General features: G+C 40.6%; 2 protein-coding genes across 5 annotated transcripts in view; both read right to left on the bottom strand.

Annotated features, from left to right (window-relative positions):
* Positions 1 to 1,683: 1,683 nt before the first annotated feature.
* LOC111837838 (solute carrier family 22 member 13-like) lies at positions 1,684 to 12,194 on the bottom strand. The gene is made up of 10 exons (XM_023800204.2): positions 11,199 to 12,194; positions 10,201 to 10,304; positions 9,568 to 9,722; positions 8,978 to 9,146; positions 7,854 to 7,974; positions 7,528 to 7,628; positions 4,146 to 4,360; positions 3,808 to 3,916; positions 2,986 to 3,195; positions 1,684 to 2,612 (listed from the first exon to the last, which is right to left on the bottom strand). Exons 1-10 carry the CDS (start codon positions 11,568 to 11,570, stop codon positions 2,528 to 2,530), a joined length of 1,641 nt encoding a protein of 546 aa, XP_023655972.1. The 5' UTR covers positions 11,571 to 12,194; the 3' UTR covers positions 1,684 to 2,527.
* Positions 12,195 to 13,081: 887 nt separating this feature from the next.
* Positions 13,082 to 22,305, bottom strand: part of oxsr1b (oxidative stress responsive kinase 1b) — a 64,984-nt gene continuing 55,760 nt past the window's right edge. For all 4 annotated transcript variants that reach the window (XM_023800205.2, XM_023800207.2, XM_023800208.2 and 1 more), the window contains 7 exons: positions 19,216 to 19,251; positions 18,831 to 18,953; positions 18,625 to 18,683; positions 17,806 to 17,858; positions 17,401 to 17,469; positions 16,707 to 16,771; positions 13,082 to 15,992 (listed from right to left, as the gene is read on the bottom strand). In XM_023800205.2, coding sequence (XP_023655973.1) covers positions 15,918 to 15,992; positions 16,707 to 16,771; positions 17,401 to 17,469; positions 17,806 to 17,858; positions 18,625 to 18,683; positions 18,831 to 18,953; positions 19,216 to 19,251 — 480 coding nt within the window. In that variant the 3' untranslated portion in view covers positions 13,082 to 15,917. The remainder of the gene's footprint in view (positions 15,993 to 16,706; positions 16,772 to 17,400; positions 17,470 to 17,805; positions 17,859 to 18,624; positions 18,684 to 18,830; positions 18,954 to 19,215; positions 19,252 to 22,305) is intronic.

Here is a 22,305-nt window from a genome sequence, read left to right as displayed (position 1 = left end):
TACCGATGCGCGGCCTCGGGTCTCATGGAATCCAGGGCTGTCTTTAGAATGTCCACTTGTCCACTCACTCGCTCACTATATAGTGTTCACTACATAGAACACTGACTGGGGGATAAGTGCAGACAGCGATTGGTACATTTCAGACACTAGCTGGGTGTTTTGCTGCTGCATAATTATGCGCCAGATATTCGTAATTATTATATCTGTCGCATAAACAAACACCAGAACATGGACACCGACGTTGCTATTTTTGGATAAGTACACGTTGTAATTGATATAAACTTTCACGATGTTGAAATAAGAATAAAATGAAACTTTACAACACAATGCTGTGCACATGTAACTGTACGTGTAACTTTGCAACATACTTGACTGGATTGTATCTACCTTTGCAAGCATGATGGGGACTGCAGCTATAACTTTGGTATTTGAAAGTAATCTTAAGTGAATTAACGTTACCCATACAAAGCAGTCAAATACGTTAAAATAACCTTTTGTTTTTAAGGCAGCGGTAGGTCCTGCCACTGTTGTTATAGTTCATGGGCAAGTATTTCATAAGCAAGCTACTGAGATCCAGTTAATGGTTGCAATTCAGATGGAATAAAGTTTCTCAAATATAGTTCTGACTCTCACGTGACAGGCCACAGTGCATGATGGTGTAAGTCAACCGATACAAGGTATAGCTTCTGTACACGACATTTTGGAGAACCTTGTGATTTGCACTATAAAGTGAATGAAATTAACAGTTGAGAATCCATATAGCATTACGAAATGGCTGGTTCACTGCATAGTGGACTATATAGTGGGCAAGCACAGCCCAGGCCCCATTTCACAGGTGTCACCATAGCAGCCAAAAGGTCAAAGGTCATGTTCTAAGGCTATGAGCCACAGGTACACATGAAAGGTATGAAACTCCCTAGAAGGAGCAATGGTGATGAACTATGAGCTTTAAACTGGTCTTTCGTTTGTCTTTAAGTCAGTTTAACATCCACCGCTCATTGGCAGCGTGTCGTTTCCTTGATTTTATTACGACTTCGTTATTTTCCAGATAGCTTAGCTTATGCGTCGTGACCATCGCCTCAAACACGTTACAATCAGTTACGTCAGCACTGAGACTATGTCAACGAAAACAAAACAGATGCCAATGGATAAATGATATCTATCACACGGTCATCTCCGCTATCGCTGCTTTCGTTTCTGGGATGTAAAGTAAGCATACTGCTAACCCCAACAGCAAACATGGTCTGCAGATGAATCAGGATTTAAGCATCAGAGTCTCAGACTCTTGCCTGACACATTAGCTGATCAGCTCAGGCCCTCGTCACCTGTACCAGTCTATCACGATCAGCTCATACCACCGCATATGACTGTTTTGAGTTTTGCACAACATACCACCAGCGATATTCAGATTTGATTCACTTTTATCTATCACCTATCCTAATGAACCTTGCTGTCACTAGATAACTTTCTGCTGTTTTTCTCTGCACATCAGCAGACAAGCGAATGCTAGAGGCATATCTGAGTAAGTGGAACATGCAAACTCCACTGACCGACTGGATTCAAACTCCCAGCCCCTAAGGTGTGAGGCAACAAGTCCTACCCACTGAGCTACCATTCAAGGAAAGACTTAAAACTATTACATTTATTAAATAAATGTTTTTTTTAAATAAAGGAAAAGACAGAAAATTTTACATCATTTATTTTATCAAAACATACATCAGAAGCATAGTTACACAGGATAAATGTATCTTTATCATACAGCAGGTTTTCCCAGTCCCAGTCCTGGGGGGCCAGTTTGCAACACAGTTTGCAGATTTCCCTGCTGAGAGACACTTACTAACCTGGTAATTAGCAGAGTTAGACGCGTTCGAGCAGGGAAATCTCAAAAGTGTGTTGCATTCTGGCCCTCCAGGACCACAACAGTAGCTTTATATTCAACAAGTCTTTACAGTACAATATTCATCTTCCTGCTCAGTATATTCAGTCTCAGCAATATTTTCATTTTACTTAAAGCCTTTCTGTACCTGTGTGCAATGCACATCACGCCACAATCACAAGATCACATCTCTCCAAGATAAGTTCCTCATGTCACACCTTCAGCCACTGATTGTAAAAAGAGTTTGTAAGAACAGGGTGTGATGTTTGCTGAGTATTTTCATTTTCTTAAAGAATAAATAATATTTTAAATGAAAAATATGGTAAAGAAAATATATGACTTTAAACGCATAGGTACTTTATATTAATGTAGCGGAACAGTATATTTCAAATGGCTTCTTTCAGTGAGGCACACTGTAGTGTTCTTAAATATGTAGTAAATATATGTTCTTTGCACATAGTATGTACTATAAATTGTAAATTAATTATTTTAATACCCTGAAGAATGTATATACATTTAACATGAGCTATGCATGTGTTAATAAGTACAGGGATTTTAAACAAGGTAACTAAATATCACAAAAGTTATACACCTTTAGAAATTTAAACAATTATGAAAGTTTACATTGCAATGACAACCTATAAAGAACATCTATAACTTTGTCACCTTTGCTTGCACTTCTTTCAGTTCTTGACTGTGCAGGAGTCCATTTTCAATCCTTGGCTTTTCTGAGGACCTACAATAAAAGACAGCCACTCGATTAAATAACACCCCAGCTGTAATTCCCTTTTATTGCTTTGGCAGATCTTGCCAGACAATATCTTATTATACTTTATACAGTCGTTTTTATCATATCAGTTCAGTACATTAACTTTCTCTGAGTCATAGTCCAATCCTCTAGCCAGTCAACCAGTGTGGCCCAGTTCAGTTTGCAGGACCTCATAGCTGTCTGACATATCCGCCTGTTTTTTTAAATTTTATTTCATTACTTAGAAGATATAAGGAGTACCATGAGTACCTATGTCACCTGAATATCCCTCTACAATCTTCAGTCTTGCTCAGTCACTAAAACTGTATTAAGCAAAATTATTTTTCAATAATGAACTCACACGTCCTCATCGGCTACGGCGTCCGTGTGATCCATGAGCTCCGCATTCAGAGTCTCGGGCAGCAGGATGCAGAGTGCCCCACCAATCAGGGGACTGACCCCATATATGATCATGGGGATGGAGTGGTGGTAGACTTCCAGAAGTCGGATCAGAGGAGACAGAATCCCAGCCACACGGGCTGCCATGGAGTTCATACCCACGCCATTTTGCCTGGAGCAGAGCATCAGAGATGTTCCAGAAGTTAATATATGTACCCACATCAAATCAACCACTTCAATTCACTCCAGAAACAGTCCTAACCGCCATGGTTTTCACGCTCATGCCAGGAATATCCCAAAACTATTATTTTTGTATTTTTTTCCAGTCCTTCAAACAAAATACCCCAAATCAAACCCGAACACTTAAATTCATATAAAACATGAAAGGTAACGCTTTACATTAACTGCACCTTCATAATGCTTTTATATTGCATTCATAAAACTTTCAGGACACCTTCATAATGTATTCATTAAGTATTCATAAAACATTCATAAACATCATGTACATCCTAACATCCCTTAATAGCTGTAATATACATTAATAACAAACATTATATAATAATAACAAACATTATAATTGTATAATCATGTAATGTTTGTTATTAATGCATATTAAAGCTGTTAGATGTTAGGGTGTTAAGGTGTACTTGCATGCTGCTTATGAATGTTCTATGAATGCACAATGAATGCATTACGAAGGTGCAGTTAATGTAAAGCGTTACCACATGGAACAGAATGAAGAATAAAGAATACACTCGAGTTGGACAGTAGATGTTTCCCTGACCTGATGACTGTCGGGTACAGTTCAGCAGAGTACGTATACGCGATGGAAAAAGAGGCAGCAAGAGTAAATTTGCCGATTGCTGCTAAGACGGTCACCACCACAGGCTGTCCTGGAAAGCAAGACTAAATGTTAAACTGGTCCTGAGCTCTTTGCCTGCACATACAGACTATATAAACATGAATTTAATGTTACTTATAAAGTAGCTAAAACAATGAGATGGTTATTAAGTCAGACATTTGTGATTTATCGGTAAACACATTACGCAAATAAGAAATTTGATCAAATTATTAAAGATAAGGTGAACTAGGAGGACTAGCAGGACTTCTCTGGGCAGCTACCTTGTGGAACAGCAAGGATGAGGAGGCAGACTACCCCCCCGAAGATCAGCACAAGGCTCTGGCATTTCTTCCTTCCAAAACGGTCGAGGACCAGGATGCTGCCCAGACGGGCAGGAAGCTCAGCAAAGCCGAAGATGAACTGCGTGAGGTAAATATCCAGGCCAAAGCTCCCCACGTTCAGGCTGAGGCCGTAGTAAACCAGGCTAGTCACAAACCTGTAAGATCAAGCCAAGGAAGGAGAAGGACAATTACCTCTTAAATGCTATGATTTTGACTAAATAAATGCCTCTGCATGAACCCAAATACAATCACTGTTGATGTTCAGATTTCATCAATATGATGGATTCCCCAATGTTTCTCAATCTAGCCCTTGGGAACCCTCAAACAGTCCACATTTTTGCTCCCCCTCCCAGCTCCCAGCCAAAGAGAAGCACCTGAATACCTGGTACAGGTGTGCTGGAGGGAAGAGGGAGACATGTGGACTATCCAGGGCTTCCCAAGGACTGAGTTGAGAAACACTGGGTTCCCAACACTCTTACAGTCTCCTACCCTTTAAATGCTGTTTTTTCTCTACCCGTCACTTCATTACATCTACATGAATTTATTTAGTAGCCACTTCTAACCAAAGTGACATTCAATTGAGAAAGAAGCATCAACCAGCCCCTGGAGGGTCTTATAATTGAAAACGACATTGACATAGTAAATGAGTTCAATGATAGTTTTGCACGGGTATTCACTGTCGAGGACACTAGTAACTTACCAGTTCTTATTACTAATTCAACATCGTCTATAACTAATATATATATAACTGAAGCTGATGTTTTGCAAAGCCTAGCTAAGCTCAAAATAAATAAATCACAGGGCCCTGATGGCATCTTACCTATAGTGTTAAAAGAGATGAGGGATATTATTTGCCGACCCTTAACATTACTGTTTCAAAAATCCTTATCTGAAGGTGTGGTACCTTCTGATTGGAAGCATGCCAACATAACGCCCATTTTCAAAAAAGGGGATAGAAGTAATTTGTCAAACTATAGGCCAATCAGTCTAACTTGTATAACTGGTAAAGTTATGGAGGCTATAATCAAAGAGAAAATGGTAGATTACCTGGACTCAAATAACATTTTGAGGGATAGCCAGCATGGATTTAGGAGAGGTAGATCCTGTTTAACAAATCTGTTGGAGTTTTTTGAGGAAGCTACTCAGGAAGTTGATGATAAGAAGGCCTATGATGTCATCTATTTAGATTTCCAAAAGGCTTTTGATGTTGTTCCCCACAAGAGGCTCTCACTTAAACTCAAAGCGACAGGTATTTTAGGAACTGTAGCGACTTGGATTGATAACTGGTTAACGGATAGGAAGCAGCGAGTAGTTATAAGAGGCTCGATGTCACAGTGGGCCTGCGTTCATAGTGGGGTACCGCAGGGTTCAATTTTAGGACCACTTTTGTTCCTAATTTACATAAATGATATAGACACCAATATATACAGTAAACTGGTGAAATTTGCAGATGATACCAAGGTGGGTGGTGTAGCAGATACTGAACTAGCGGCTCAGCAGCTACAGCGGGATCTTAATTTAATTAGTGACTGGGCTGACACCTGGCAGATGAAATTTAACATAGACAAATGTAAGGTACTCCATGTAGGGAGCAGAAATATAAAGTACAGGTATTTTATGGGACCTACTGAAATAAAGGTAGCTGATTATGAGAAAGACCTTGGTGTGTATGTTGATGCTTCCATGTCTCATTCTCGCCAGTGTGGGGAAGCAATAAAAAAGGCCAATAGGATGTTGGGGTACATCTCCAGGTGTGTGGAGTTTAAGTCAAGGGAGGTAATGCTAAGATTATACAATTCCTTGGTGAGACCTCACCTAGAATATTGTGTACAGGTTTGGTCACCATATCTTAAAAAGGACATAGCGGCCTTAGAAAAGGTGCAGCGTAGGGCCACAAGAATGATTCCTGGTCTTAGAGGAATGTCATACGAGGAAAGGTTATTTGAGCTAAATCTGTTCAGCCTCAAGCAAAGGAGACTGAGGGGGGACATGATCCAGGTCTATAAGATTCTAACAGGTTTGGATGCTGTTCAACCGAATAGTTACTTCAGCATTAGTTCAAATACAAGAACTCGTGGCCATAGGTGGAAATTAGCGGGAGAACATTTCAAACTGGATTTAAGGAAGCACTTCTTTACACAGCGTGTAGTCAGAGTATGGAATAGTCTTCCTGATAACGTAGTGCAAGCTGAATCCTTGGGTTCCTTTAAATCAGAGCTAGATAAGATTTTAACAACTCTGAGCTATTAGTTAAGTTCTCCCCAAGCGAGCTCGATGGGCCGAATGGCCTCCTCTCGTTTGTATAGTTCTTATGTTCTTATGTTCTTATGGAGCAATCAGGGATTAACGGCCTTGCTCAAGGGCCCATCAATAAAAGCCTCTGCCAAACAAAGCATCTGAACTGGTGACTTTCTGATCACTGGTCCTTCCCAGCTTAGCTACACACCACCCCCTTGATTAACAATATAAATACAATTATCTAAAGAATCTTCAAAAGATATGTCCAGGATTACAGAGATGTTTGTGCGAATAAAACATAACTTAATGAAGTTTATAAACTGCAAACATTACCATAAATTAAATATAAGGGTAAATTAAGTGTTAAGTGCTCCTAAGAGAGGGCTGGAGAATCCTGGTTCACTGAAGGATACTGTATCAGCAGGTTTTTAAAATAGCCATTCGACAAGTAACTGAATGGCACTGAAAAAATGCAGACAAGGATACCACCCACCATGGGCATTGTTAGGTCCAATCACTCACGGCTAAAGCCCTGGGTATTTTATTCCCGATGCCAGTCTACTTTCAAAAAAAAAAAAAAAAAAGACTTGACTTTTTTTTGTTCAATAGCAAGAAACTCTCCTGCCACCCCCTCAAAAGCAGTGACTGAAACGTGGAGAGAAACAGTGCGACTGTCATGTTGCCCTACCTATCAACAGAAGTAACAGGCTAGGTTGGTGTCCTTCCCTGCCTAACTGAGGTTATCCATGACATAGGACCAAATCTACAAAGGAAAGGTCAAACCTAGGGAGCTTCCACTCCTGAGTTCCAGCATAGAAGGACTCATTCTGGTGAAAGGTCAAGGTCGAGGTCGAGGTCAAGGCCAAACGTTGCTAAAATCCTTAGGGATCCCCAGTCAGTCCACATTTTTGCTCCCTCCCAGCTTCCAGCATAGCTGTACCAGGTATTTGATGTTGTTGATTGGCTGGGAGCTGGTAGGGAGCTAAAATGTGGCCTGTCTGGGGGTCTCCGAGGACTGGGATGAGAAACACTGGTCTAACGGAAGGATTTCTGGGATTTGTGTACTTGTGTGGCTCTAACTCACCAGACGTAGCTCATGGTCAGCACTCGCTTCCTCAGAAAAGGGATTCTGATAAGATCCAAAAAGCTACCAGTCTTGGTCTTGGTGTCATGCTCAACTTCTATCTGGGGGAACATTACAAGATATATACTGTCAGCCCCACTCAATAACCATGTCTGATAAAGGTCTCCAGCCCAACACATACTTCGCAGATATTTTTATAATAGAACATCGTGCCTGAACAAATGTTTCAGCTCTACAGTATAGATTGGTTTTGTATGCCCCTGTTGTGTGCTTTTTACATTCTTTGCCCAGTTATGCCATCCATCCTGAATCCATTGTTATATGACCTTATCCAGGAGAGATTCTGGGATCTCCTTCTTGTTCACTCTCGCCGCCTTCATAATCAGCTTCTTGGCCTCCTTTCTTTTCCCTTGGGTCAGAAGCCACCGTACAGATTCAGGAAGGATCCTTTCAAGAACATTCAGAAGGCATCTGTCTTACGTAAGAGGGATAGACTCCAACATTTCAAATTATCATCAAAAATTAATGGAAAAGAAAGAAAATGAATAATATGCCAGTTATTTCCCATACTTAATGTTTAGCCAACTGACAAATTCAGCAAAATAATCAGAACGTACAGCATTTATTTTGCCAAAGCATGTATCAGAAGTACAATTATAGTCGGCCCTTCTGCATCACAACTTTCCCCATTGTGCTTTCGATGTATCACAGGGTCAGCATAAAAAAATAAATGAGTTTTTGGGACTTTTGTGAAAGCCTCAGACAAGACGACACACAAAAAGTCTAGTAACTCATAAATGCATAAAATACATGTACAGGGCTGGTTAGGAGGACACCTAGTGTGTTTGAGGCAGCCTCTAACCTGATATTTCACAGTGATATCTCTCATTTCACATATCTTTTTGCTTTGCTCACCAAGGGATCGCGTTTGCTGAGAATAAGATATTTTACGCAAAATATTAACTTTTGCACTAAAAACACACACTATAATTATAATGCATAATTATCACAGAGTCTACAAAATTCACATAAATGATGCAACTTACATGTTCGCTGTTTGTTCAAAAATGCGTTCAAAAACAGAATCAAAAAATTAAAGCAGAGAGCAAATACAATTTCCAAAAGCATAGCTGCTAATTGTGTTAGCAACTTACACATTTGGAACCAAACCCAAGATGTTATAATAAAAAATGCACGATTCCTCTTACCAGTTTGTCATGCATTACGTTGTTCCAAGACCACACATGTAATTGTTTCATCTTCTAGAAAACACAAGCCAATAGCCTACTACCACTTTAAATGTGTGATTAATCATGATTAATCACAGCCTTTTATTGTGATTAACAGGATAATTTTTTTTAATCGATTAACACCACTATTCTATACCCAAAACCATGCTTAGCATAGCCTCCAGGCCGGGTTGCGAGTAACAGAAACTCCACAATTTTACCAGTAGTAGATGCCAAGGGCGAGGACAGGGGCACTGAGGACGAGCTGCAGGGTCCTCCAGTCCCTGATACCGTAGGCGATGCCCGACAGCACCATCAGGCCAACGGCGAAGCAAGCGTGGGGCACAATGGTGCAGAAGGTCCGCTTGGAAACTCCACACCACTCAGCACCTGAAAGAAAGGGCGGTGAGGGACAAGCTTTATTAGTGGGCTACAAGTGCACTGCATTACACTGTCAGTCTGATGCTTCCTGATAACAACCATGTGCATCTGGAAGAGCTTTCAGCAATTTTTATTCTTCCATTATTTTCTGCTATTATTTTGTTGACTTTGGGGGTTATGTTTTGTGTAGAAACAAGCTAGTAACTCCAGGATTCAAGTTCTTTGCCTTTATATCGCATTAGGATCGATGGTGAACAGGGATATTAAGAAGTAAAGGGTTTAGCAATGTGAGAAATTCTACCTGAAATTTATTAGAAGATTATAAAAAAAAAATTTAGTGCCAATTCCAATGCTATTTTTGGCTTCCATAAGTCACGTCTAGCTCTCCAATAACATGGCACGGTTAACGACTTTGGTAAGGACGGCGTACCCAAGACAAATGTGTTTAGGCCGATCCCAGATATCGCCATGCCAACCACAAAGCGAAAGCCGATGTAGACGTAGATGTTTGGTGCGAAGGCCGCCCCCACTCCAAAGATCACCTGCAGCAGCAGAGAGATCAGGATCACGGTCCGACGTCCGTACCTAGAGGCACAAATAAACACACAAAATCCTCCTCATTCCTGTCCCTGTACACAGAGGAAATCTATTCAGATCAATATTACAAACAAAACAAGTAAATCACCAGACAAAATGTCTGGATTATCTGCATACAGTAGCTACTTTTATTAAGTATGTTACATTTACTTTTACAAAGCACCTAATAAACAGGATTATGAGATTAGATTATCACACGTCACAAAAATGTGATTATGTATATATTAAAATTTATTAGCATAGCTTACAGATATGTTATCAAGAGACAATTTTGTAATCGGGAAGATGTGTATATGAGAAGGGAGTAAAAGAGAGCCTTCATCCAAAAGCTACAATTGCTATAGGAAACTGCAAAAGGAAACATTGTCTAAAGCCAAACGAATGTAAGCATAATCAGTTTTTTATTGGATACTTAAATGTGCAGGTGGGTCGTATTTAATTGTGCTGGAATTTATGTGTTCCATACTTGTCCGCCATTGGGCCAAACACCAGAGCCCCGACCAGGAGCCCGGCCATGTAGATAGACTGCGAGACCTCATTCAGCACTCTGTTGTCACACACCAGGTTAAACTGAGGGGAAGCAATGATGGAGTCAGTGACGTAGCCACTACAGAAAAGCATGTAGTCCACTGCTACGTTAACAATCATGCATCACTTCACAGGATCATGCATCACTTCACAGGATCATGCATTTACAAAACAAAGGCTCACAGCTACCACAGAACTTTTGTGTTTCTGCTGCTTTGTGAGGACATGCGGGAAAGCTTGGCGTTTGTCTTCAGCTACGCTAAATGGGTTAACAATTTATGGCTAACCAATCATTAGCAGGGGGTTAAAAAAAATAGTGCGAATAGAGACAATTTTAGATGACCTGGCATTTTACATACAAATGCTCTGTCAGCCAACTCAGTTCTGACATTCAATTTTGAAAGGTTACGTAATAAACGGTATGATTTCCCCAGATGTTTTTATAAATCTTTTTCCATATAAAACAATGAGGATTATCTAAGATAAACAACACAAAAGAAATTACATATTGCAATTATATAACGCTGTACAATAATAAACAACATATTCAAGTGGTAACTGATAAAAGTGCAATGAAGTGCAGTTATAAACTGAGCATTTGCAGTCAAATTTCAATGATCGTTTGATGCAAGTAATTCCTCTTTTAACAGGATAAGCTTAACTTTGCTCCTGGCTTTGTAATAAAGCTATGACTGTGAACACTGTCAATGCCTTGATTTGTAATTTGCTATATTACAGAGAGTATCCAGGAGCTCTTACTATTGGCTGGGATTTTTAGAACATGGTGGCAACCCATCATACAGCGTAAGCATAATCTGATCACATATACGCCCACCAATATGGTGATGTATTTCACCACACAGTATAAAATTCCAACTTGTGGCGCCCCTTGGTCCTTTGCAGAAGCTCTCCCAAGGTTGACATGATGCATTATACCTCTGACAGTATGGTGTAGCTGCCCTGGGGATTCTCATACACCCATCCATCCTTGCACTTGGTGGTCTCGTTCAGCCCGTACTCCCTGATCTCGTCCAGGTCCGAGGACACGGGCGTGAACATGAGACAGGAGTCATACTGCCCATCTCTCCTCGGGAGGGTCAGGTTCTTCTGCTCCTCCACGGTCAGGTTGGGTCCCAGGCTCAGAATCCAGCTGGTGTTGCAGTGGTGCGGGACGTCCAGCACCATGAACACTTGGCCGAACATGTGGAAGGCAGTGAAAAGGTTGGGGAGACATACTGCGACCAGCAGGCGCTTCTGAAAAGCACCAAACTCCCCAATAGCGGTGAGGACCTCCTCGAAGCAGCTCATGCTCCTGACGCAGGGACTCCGCCAGAGGTGTGAGGCTGTGCCGGCGCTCGGAATGACATTTCAACCCGACGTGCATATTTAAATTAATCTTTAAACCAACACACTGTAATATCCTGCTAAACAATCAGTCCCCTCCCAGCTCTATGTTATTCTTTGGTAGCTAAAAGAATTTCCAGCAAAAAAACTCTCAAGGTATCAATCGGGAATTCCTCCGGGAACATGACGGTTCAAAGTGCCGCAATAACCGTAGTGATTTAATGACGAGGTGAAGGTGTTTTAAGGTCCATCACTGATTTTCTGCTCACTTCAGCATGGCGGCAAAGCCTAGGAACCTCAGTGAGCATAAAAGCACGAACAGCACCTTTAGACTTTACACAGATATGCATGTTATTACCTAGATTGCATCAATTATTAAGTTAAGTTAAGGACGCTGCGCACATGTCGTGGAAGCAGACTCGTGTCCAAGGAATGGACATAGAGTGTATAATAGTGAAATGCAGACATTTTGTCTATGGATTTCAGGACACAATGTGACCTTGCCTAATAAAAATACCACGCTCGCACATTACATATATATACACAATACCAGTCAAAAGACTAGACACACCTACTCATAGGAAGGATATAAAGGCATCAAAACTATAAAATAAAATATAGAATTATACACTGATCAAAAAAAAATTGTTGGGAGACAGTGGGAGGCTTTGCGGGTTGGAATTCAGTAGGTTACTGGTTCACATTCCATGGTCGGCAGAGTGGTACCGCTGTTAGGCCCTTGAGCAAACTCCTTAACCCCAATTACTCCAGGGACTGGTTTACTCTACTTTCTCTTCTACACCTCCTGGGAGGCTTTTCCAGCTGTCCTGAAGGAGGTCCCACATATGCTGAGCATTCACTGGCCACGTGGTCAAACTCCTCACAAAACATCCGTACTGGGCTTTATACTGGCAAACCACCTGAACCTGACCAGGACAGACAATGCAGATACCGATCTGAGAATCACTTAAGTATAGCTTTATACGGCTTTGACAATGAAAACATCAAGATTCATACTCATGAAATCTGGAAGTATCACTGGTAAACAGGTGTTGTTTATATTGTTACTTCCTGTAACTACGGGTGGGTGTCGTCACACATGTTCTCCGTGAATACCATCTTCGAAAGAATGACTTTCCCAGCTTCAAATCCATGAGCCATCTAGACGAAAAACAATTGAACAAGTCCAAGTTCCCACCGCTGTCTCCTGGGTAACACAGTCACTGATGTCACTTATTGTTTCAAGTTTTATTGTCAGGTGTTTTCCAAAGAACACAGTGAAAATCTCATGCATCAGTTGCAAGACAGAACATCGAGGGAAAGGGCATAGGACATGACATAACTGTAGGAGCAAACGCAGAACTCAGCTAGTATAAAAAAATCAAGCTAGTTTCTGAATGTGATGCATGGATTTTAATCTGCCCACCTTAATCGTCAATAACAGGAGGACTGAATGAACCAAGCCACAAACAGCAGGCTGATAAATCCATTCTTTATTAACAAATAATCATCGAAACATGCATTGAAATCCATAACCAATAAAAGAGTGAAGTCAACAAATAAGAGAACCAACAAATTAAAACTTAAATAAAAGAAATTTTAAAACTAAATATTTTACAGCTTTGATACTCTGTGATATTCTATGGTACATAAAGGCATCACCACGTAACTGGAATTTATTTACGATATAATACAACCAGACAAGAAACTAAAAGGGGAAGAGACCTGAAAGTGAAAAAATATACATATAAAAACAAATTAACAGAATTTTATGTTTTGGAAAGTATCCAGGTTACTGGAGGGTAATAATGGCACTGAATTTTCTTCATTGTTTAGGTAACACTTTTATATTTTTTATATATTCAATTTGAACAGGGATTTTGTTGCCCAGTAACGTCTGGAGGAAGGGATTACCTTTTATTACAAAAGAAAACTGGTAGAAATGTCATTGGTCATTCATTTCTATTCCTTAGAAAATTAAATTTAATCCGTTACAAACCATTTCAAATAATACTACTTTTTGTACAATTTATATACATAAGATGATTCAGAGTTTGTACTGTTGAAAAAGAATTATTCTCAATAAAAATCAAGTAACGACTAAAGTTCTCTAATGCAGAGTAGACAGTCATTATTTTAATGGCCAAGTTTTTTTTTTTTTTTAAAGAAATCAAGCAAGAATATACTGCAAGCTCTAGTTCACAGCTTGGATCTCAGACAACAGCCATTTTACTTGACATTTTAATACAGCTTCATGATCCAAGAGTCAGAAATGCTCGGGATTCAAATGCTCTGGATAGCCTTTGGAAGAGCATCCACTGAAAGACAAATTACTGTGTGCTGGAGAATTAGTGACAACACCACACAGAATCTCAAACTGCACAAAAGCACATATCCCAGAAGCATAACGACGACAGGCAAACACGCGGGCTGCGACAATGACCTCCCAGCTCTCACAAGGAACAGTGTGCATCAGCACACAGCATCTAGTCAAAAAGCCACATCGACCTGGCATTTATAACCCAACGCAACACACAATCGTTTTATAAACATAACACAAACAGATTTCCTGTTTTACAATAATCAATCGCTCTATGTCCGAGATGCTGAAATTGGCTAAAGATCTGGGCTGCTAGCAAGAGTTGCAGGGCAAATAGTTTTAGTGTCACAGGAAAACATATGACTGACAAAAAAAATACATATTTATCCTTTGCACATGTTGTGCAGGGCATGCGTGCCTGTGTGTAAAGAAGAAAATTTTTTAAAGACATCTGTTGTCAACAAATTTAAGCACAGCAGAGTTTCAGTTAGGCTCTTGCCAAAAGTTTAATTGATTCACGCGGCTTAGCGTTTTAGAGGATTAAGCAGGGGTACTACCCATTATACCTTAAACGAAGAACATTCAGTGAGGAAAACAGAGACCCCAAGCTGAAAACAAGCTTTCTACATTAAACCATGATGACATCAACCCAGAAAAAAATTAAATTAAATGCTACGCCCATTACCATTCCTCTATATAGTGTATATATTTTAAGATCAAAAGGCAATGCGTATAACGCCCAGTAGAAAACCACCAAAATGTTATTTACACACTATGAATAAAGCATTCCGCTCCACGTTAATTGTTCGCTAATATGCACTTGAATCTGAGAAGCCAGTTCAGAGGTCACAGCTGGGTGACCGCCACACAGACCCACAAGCGACGGCACACACGAGTTTACTACGGTGGCAAAAATCTCCCAAATGAAATGCTTGCGGACGCACAACGGATCCGATCAAATTCACGGGCAGACAGGAAAAACTAACACGGATCTGAAAGGGTTTAAGTGGGATTACCAGGAAGTGAGAGCACATGAGACTCGTTCGAAATGTACGTTTGTGCATATTTGGTCTTCAAATTGGGGAGCTGAAGACAGACACACGCTGTTCCGTAACGTCGACGACACACAGCTTGCAAAAAAATAAATAAATAAAAATATGTTTCCACTCACGCTGCTTGCTCTGAGAAACATCTTCACAGTAAACAAGGCTGAAGGGAGGCTGTACGGTCACACATACGAACAGCAAGTCATGGGGTGTGTCAGAGGTTTTGCATCAGTGACTCGGGGTTAGTAACACAAACAAGCTGGCTAGTAAACATGTGATCTGTACCTTGGCATGTCGGTCCTCACAGCACCGTGAGCACTTCTGGCATATGACACGTTATGGCACTCCCGAGACCGGGACATAAAACATCTCTAAGCTTGTAATCGGTGCCTGATAGGCGGTTCTGGTTTAGGAATCAGTGGCACGTTAGTTTGGGCAAGACCTTTCAACTACCGTCCCAATGGTCTCGGCCCAAGCTATGAAGAACAAGATTCTCGATGGCATATCCGAGGCTGTCTTCGGATTGAAAACAAGCACAGCCAAGACCACACTCAGCCCGTCTCATGCTCAAACACAGTAACTAGTAGGTGGCACATCCCCGTGAGTACGAGTCGATAGTAATTCAGAAGATAAGGCATAATTTGATCACCAGTGTTAGTTCACCTTGTGCAAATGCATTTAATGAATGATAACTAATACGGAACTGAGGCTAATATCTGGTTTTTGGACAATGGTGATAATCCTTCAGAACATATACCTGTAAACACTAATATATAATTCCTATTTTGTTAATATCCGTAGGCAATCCTACTTCTAATGTGATGCTTCCAAATCCTATGGGGTTGACAATATGGTATTTTTCTTTTCTTTGGCAGTAGTGGTTTCTTTAGGTTGATGATGTCTATTTTTGTTTCAGGCAAGCTGGGTGTCCAGGGACAATAAAGTTTAACTAATGCTGAGTTGCGCGAATCCTATAAGTTTGACGTCGTCGGGAATTTCAGACCCTTCTACACCGGAGGCCTGAAAAGATAGAGAGAAAAATGAGCTTGCAGGTGTTACTTTTTTCTTTTTCTTTTTTTTCTTTTGAACCATTTTAAGGTTTGTTCCACTGCATCTTAAAGCAATAGCTACATTCAGCCACAGTGGATTAATAGCTGTGAAATCATTAATCTGGCTTTGTTTGTCCAACTTGTCTGCAACTTTGATAACCACCAACTTTATAATGAATTCATATTTCACATGTCGCATTCAGGTACTGCTGTGAAATAGCATTAAACCTTCTGCACCACAAAATAAACCGATGTGGTATTAGACTTCCTCTATAACATGACAGAAACAACAAAAGCTGAGGGTACTCAAAGCTAATTTAAAAAAATCCATGTATTACCTATGATACCGGCCATATATTAAACAGTGACAATTATAACAACAGCAGTATTTCACAGTCATTTGGGCCGTACTGTTTGTTTATTATTTATCATTGTGGTCATACACGTTTGTTTGTATTTGGTGACTTTTTTCCGTTTCAAAAATAATACTTTATGCTCTTTTGAAAATGCCGCATCACAGGTTAAAGGGTGGATAAGTGCATACATGTAATTGCTCACTCAGTATCAGGCCAATAGCAACCAACTGCACCCCAAAAAGAGAATTCATAACTTAGAGGCCAAAAGAACAGCCATGTTTGGCAGAAATGGCAATGAAGCACTGGCAAATTTATGTATCACAACCTACCAGCTTGAAAGTTAAATTCTTGTTGGTGTGAGGATTGTCAACTATTTTCTGCAAATTAGCAGCAACTGGAGGGGGTAAAAAGATGTAGAGTTATTTACTACAGAAAAAGTGTGACTTTAAAACATGCTGAGGTTTCCCCCATTATATGTTATTAAATATCTATAGTTAATACAGACAGCTCTCGATTTACGTAATACCGACTTTAGCAAATACGGACGGTAGCAAGAAATATTCAAGATGCATAAAGTTCATGGAAGTGCCAATGCAAAAAAGGCGACATACATCTGTTAGTAAATTTCCAGTTTATCTTTCCATTTATTTTAATGTATGCTCTTCATTGTGTATAACTAGATATTTTTGGCTTACGTGTTTTGTGATATAAGGTACCTTTAATGATATGGGAAGGTAAATCCAGCTCACGTAAAATTTGAGTTACGTAACGTTTTGCGAAATGGATGTCTTATGTCAGTCAAGAACTGCCTGTATACAATAATATTCATTATATTTTTCTATATCTGTTGTACTTATGTTTATTATAATAGACATTACATATACACATGTACATCAGCTGATATGAGGATTGATGAAGACCAACGTGCCTTAGTGGCGAATGATTGGCATCCTAAGGAGCAGTCTGCAGCTAACGGCAGACGACCTGCAGAATGGTGTAGTCTGTAAGCAGATTCCCACTCACCTATGACTAAATCTCTGCCGTCCACTAGGCCTGCGGAGACCAGCTCTTGGGAGACCCCATCAGCTGTGTCTATGGCGAGAAGAGCAGCGGAGACCTGTTTAGCACACCCTGCTAACCCACGCAGCCTGACAGCCCTCTGCTCTGCAATCTGTCCTTTTCTGAACTGGGGTTCAAATTAGCTGTGACATTATGGGCCGGCAAACTCAACAGTCATTAAGACACACAACCAGTGAATTTCCATGCAATCTTGCTGCATCAGCCACTGGGAACATTAGAATCTTTGTGCCAAAGATGGAACAAAGTCATGCAAATCACTGTGATGTAAACTGTTTCAAACTGTAGTGTAATAAAATGGTACACACATTTGTTATTTTTATGGTGGAATTTTAACTGAGCTCTACTTACCTCTTCCGGGCATGAATTCAAATCTTATATCATTTAGTTCCTTCTTTAAATTTCTAGGAGACAGAAAAAGACGAGAGAAAATATGTAACATTGCACCATCATTACACTGTGCCAAATGCAGCAACAGGAAACTTATTGCACAAAATAATTGCAACATATTGTGTGATTTTGAGATTCCACTACTTTAATCTCATGTATCACTATATGACAAGTCTCTAATTCTTGTTTATATTATCTGTCCATCTTTCATAACTGCTTATCCAGTACAGCCTGGTTTATCTCAGGCTGTACTGGGTGTACTGTTTTTGGACTACAGAAAAAAGACAGTAGTACCCAAGGAGACCCAGACAACATGAGGAGAACCTACAACTCTGCACACAGAACAGGTGTCGGCCCCACTGAGCTTGCATGACGCCTTCTCTGTTCCTTATGAATACTTGAACTGAGATTCTAAGCACCCTCTTCTGGGCAAACAGGGTACCACAGCTAACCAAAATATGCACTCAAAACATTTGTCAGGGCTGTCTTCACAAAACACACCATTTTAGTCAATATATAATAAGATGTGAAAAGTGAAGTGTAACAAGCCGTCTCGTTTTCTGTAACTTTAGAAATGTAAAAAGCTGCCTTGTTTTCTCTAACTTTACAAATGTAAGAAGCTGTCATTTAATGTAGCTTTAGAAATGTAACAAGCTGCCTCATTTTCTGTTACTTTCAGAAATGTAACAAGCTGTCATCTGCCATTTCCCATGCAGACAGACCATATTGTTAAATATTTTAGCTGTGATTAAACTGTAATTAAGCGATATGTAGACGTACCTCAACCTTAGTACCAGGCTGATGGCAGATTTGGCACCATCGGAAGCCGGACCCAGCGCCTAAGGCACAGAAACATAGAGTTGGGGCCTGTCCGCTTAATGATCAAGTGACAGAATGAAGAAGAACCATCAAGAGAGAAATCAGGTGAAGGTGGCTTTTCTTGGGCCTCCGATCAAGCGAGGGGGCTGGCAGTGAGGAGTACCAACCACAGGGGTGGGTGCCGCGGGTGGAACAGCAGCTGGGACAACCGGGCCAGAATCATGAGGTAGAGAAGTCTGTTCCTGGACCACTGGCTGAAAATGGGTACTCGGGGGATCTGATGAGAAGAGCTGGAGGAAAAAACAAGAAACACACACAAGCCCATACTTGTTAAACCCATGGGATACCATGTCCTGCAAGGTCTGTGTTGAACACAAAGGTCCTACTCAAATCACTCATTAAACAACAGCAACACCACTATGACTCTCAGTACAACTACAGTCACTGAAGCCGATGATTTACTAAAAGGTGTTGATCATTTTCTGTATTTATTCAGGCAAGAAATCCAGATTATCATTAGTTACACAGTAAGAAAAGTACATAAGGACACACCTCTGTAGTCTGTGGCCCTTCCTTAACTCTGGGTGACTGAAAAACAAAGAAAAACATGAGAAACATTAGTAAAATGCCCCCAGAGCTCTGTAACACGGTCTGGCATAGCAGGTAGCACGCGCTTGTTAGTCTCAAAGGTGCAACAGTAACAATTAAAGGCGGTGAATCAAAGCAGGAGTGACCAGGCCTTGTGGGGGGAACTACGGCCCTCTTAACTGCTCAAATAATCTAATATATTAATTTATAATTATTATCAAAGACAGCAGCAAGTGCATTTACTAGGCACTGGGGCTACAGGTCAAATATAGCATCCAATTACACTGAATTATAACTATACTGGAGTGTATATTAGCAGGAAAATGCACAACTTGCTAATTAATGGAAGGTAACTTGCTATAATACCGGCAAATAAAACAGCAATAACAGGATCTGTTGCTAGTCCTGTCCCAGGTCCTCACACCTGCTTAAAATATTCTGTTACGGTAAGCCAATGTTTTAATATAAAGAAGCAACAAATGCCTTTAATACTTTTAAAAAGCAGATGTATTTAAAGATATATAAACCAAAAGCCCAATCATCGGCTGTGTTCGAAATGCCCACTCACCCACTATATAGTGAATCGGCCATTTATCAACTGTGAATTTCTATATAGTGCACTACAAAATTGTTGTGAGCTGCACCAAAATCCACCAGAAGCTGCACCCTACATTGGTCAACTTAGACCACCATGGACTGCGGGCTGCCACGTGGGCACCGGAACTGCTGCTCAGTCTGAACTGTAACCGTCAACTGTTAAGTAGCTTGTTTATGAAATATTGCCCATGAACAGTAACAGTGGCAAGGCTACTGCTGCTTTAAAAACAAGTTATTTTAACGTATTTGACATGAGTAACATTAATTCACACTTAGTACAGTATATTTAAGATTACTATGAAATACCAAAGTTATAGCTGCAGTCCCCATCATGCTTGCAAAGGTAGATACAGTCCAGTCAAATATGTTGCAAATACAGTTACATGTGCACAGCTTTATTTTTATTTCAACGTTGTGAAGGTATATGTCAATTACAACGTGTACTTATCAAAAAATAGCAACGTCGGTGTCCATGTTCTGGTGTATGTTTATGCGACAGATATAATAATTACGAATATCCGGCGCATAATTATGCAGCAGCAAAACACCCAGCTAGTGTATGAAATGTACCAATCGCTGTCTGCACTTATCCCCCAGTCAGTGTTCTATGTAGTGAACACTGTATAGTGAGTGAGTGAGTGGACAAGTGGACATTCTGAACATAGCCATTATCTTCCTTTGTTCACTTGCATTACTACATGACAGTTCCAGAACATAGCCGACAGGCTGGCCAGTCCAATTAGTAGATGTAATTCCGCCTATCTTGAGTTTAGAATATTTCTCTCTCTTTCATTGGGAGCTGGGTTCCTCGTGCGAGGTTACATTGCGTCACAGAAATACACGGTCAAGGCATGGATGAGCAAAGACAGCCATATGTGCCGTCTGCAGATTAACGTCAGAATGGACACAGGCTATTACCGCCAAAAACTACCCAGCTAGCAGGAAGCAATCGCGCGGCGGACAGTAATGACCTGCATGCAGATCCGTCACACTCCAGCCTCTACGCTAACGACCAGCTGCACAACTAAAGCATATTTAATGCACTAAAAATGTGCCGTTAATGACAGCCCCTGTCTTCGGTCTCCATGTACGGCAAAGTAACGGATTTCTCTGTAAAAGCGGCAATTTCCATCCCCTTTTACAGCGTGTATGAATTCTGCGTTAGAGTTTATTATTTGAGTGCTGACAAATTGTAAGGCGATCGCTTCTGTTAGTTAACAAGCAGCACTGACAGTGAGTATATAAAGATCTATGTATTACATATAAAGACTTAAGAATGAAAGAACACAGATTTAATAAGTATAAATACAGATGGCTTCCAGGAAAAGAGCTGTCCTCTCTCATTGCAAACCCCAGCACACAAATGTTTCTGCCAAACCAGACCTTTCCCGACAGAAATTTACAACCCGCGAATAATTATTTAAAGCACATTACCTTCTCCGTAATTTCCTAAGACTGTCCTCTATCCCAAATCCCAGAATAGAAATATATGCACCATCCAAGTACGTCTTCGTAGGAGGACATCAAACAAACTTTGTTTGGGGGAAAAACAACCTTTCAGACAGACCTGCTCAGTTCAGAACAAACAGAATCAAGGTGCACATAGAATATATGAGTTTCCTTAATTAATACCCCTCATGCAGGATACATGGTTGGAAGATGGGTGTAAATATGGACACATTATGATATTTTATTCACTTTTATGGATAAGCAGGTACAGGGGCGCCGTAAGGGGGAGGAAAGCTAGGACGATTCCAAGGGCCCCTGAGTGACAGGGGCCCTAAAAAATTAGGAAAATAACTGGATTGGTTTGGACTGGGGGGCCTAATATGATATGCTTTCATGGGGCCCAAAATCTCTAGCAACACCCCTGAGCAGGTATCTTTATACCCCACGAACTGACTCCTCTACAAGCTACTTCTACATGGCTCTACATTGCTACGAAGGACCCTTAATGAGTTACGAGCTCTGCCTTTATTACCTTACGCAGGGACAGATCTACGGGGGGTCAAGAGGGTGCAGCTGCCCCCCACTACTGTAGGTCTTGCCCCCTTAGCTGCCCCCCCTCTTTTCGGTTACTAAAACTGTAATCGTAAAAAAGCAATCACCACTACGTCCATAAGCTGCTCCAAACACTGAAACAAACAACACACTGAGAAAATTGTAATTGTAAATGCAATCTTAGGTACCACAAAAAACTGCACAGCACTGTGCTGAAAGGTGTACCTTGGCGTGCGCTCACAGCGCGAGTCTGCATGCTGGTGCAGAGAGGAACGACTGAGCTGCGCTGCATGTTAAGGTGAAGTAAAATTAGTAACGAATGTAATTTATGCTAAACTGGCAATGTCTTATATGCCAATGGCAACAATGAGAGTCCGTTAGCGTGATGTTAGCCACAAGTAGGCTAAATACGCTAAAAACCGAGTTCATTGTGTGCGATTTCCAGGAGCATTTTAA

The sequence above is a fragment of the Paramormyrops kingsleyae genome, chromosome 1 (genome assembly GCF_048594095.1).
Source record: "Paramormyrops kingsleyae isolate MSU_618 chromosome 1, PKINGS_0.4, whole genome shotgun sequence".
Classification (NCBI taxonomy): Eukaryota; Metazoa; Chordata; class Actinopteri; order Osteoglossiformes; family Mormyridae; genus Paramormyrops; species Paramormyrops kingsleyae.
The sequence above is the reverse complement of the archived record's forward strand: the minus strand, read 5'-3'. Positions and strand labels throughout refer to the sequence as shown.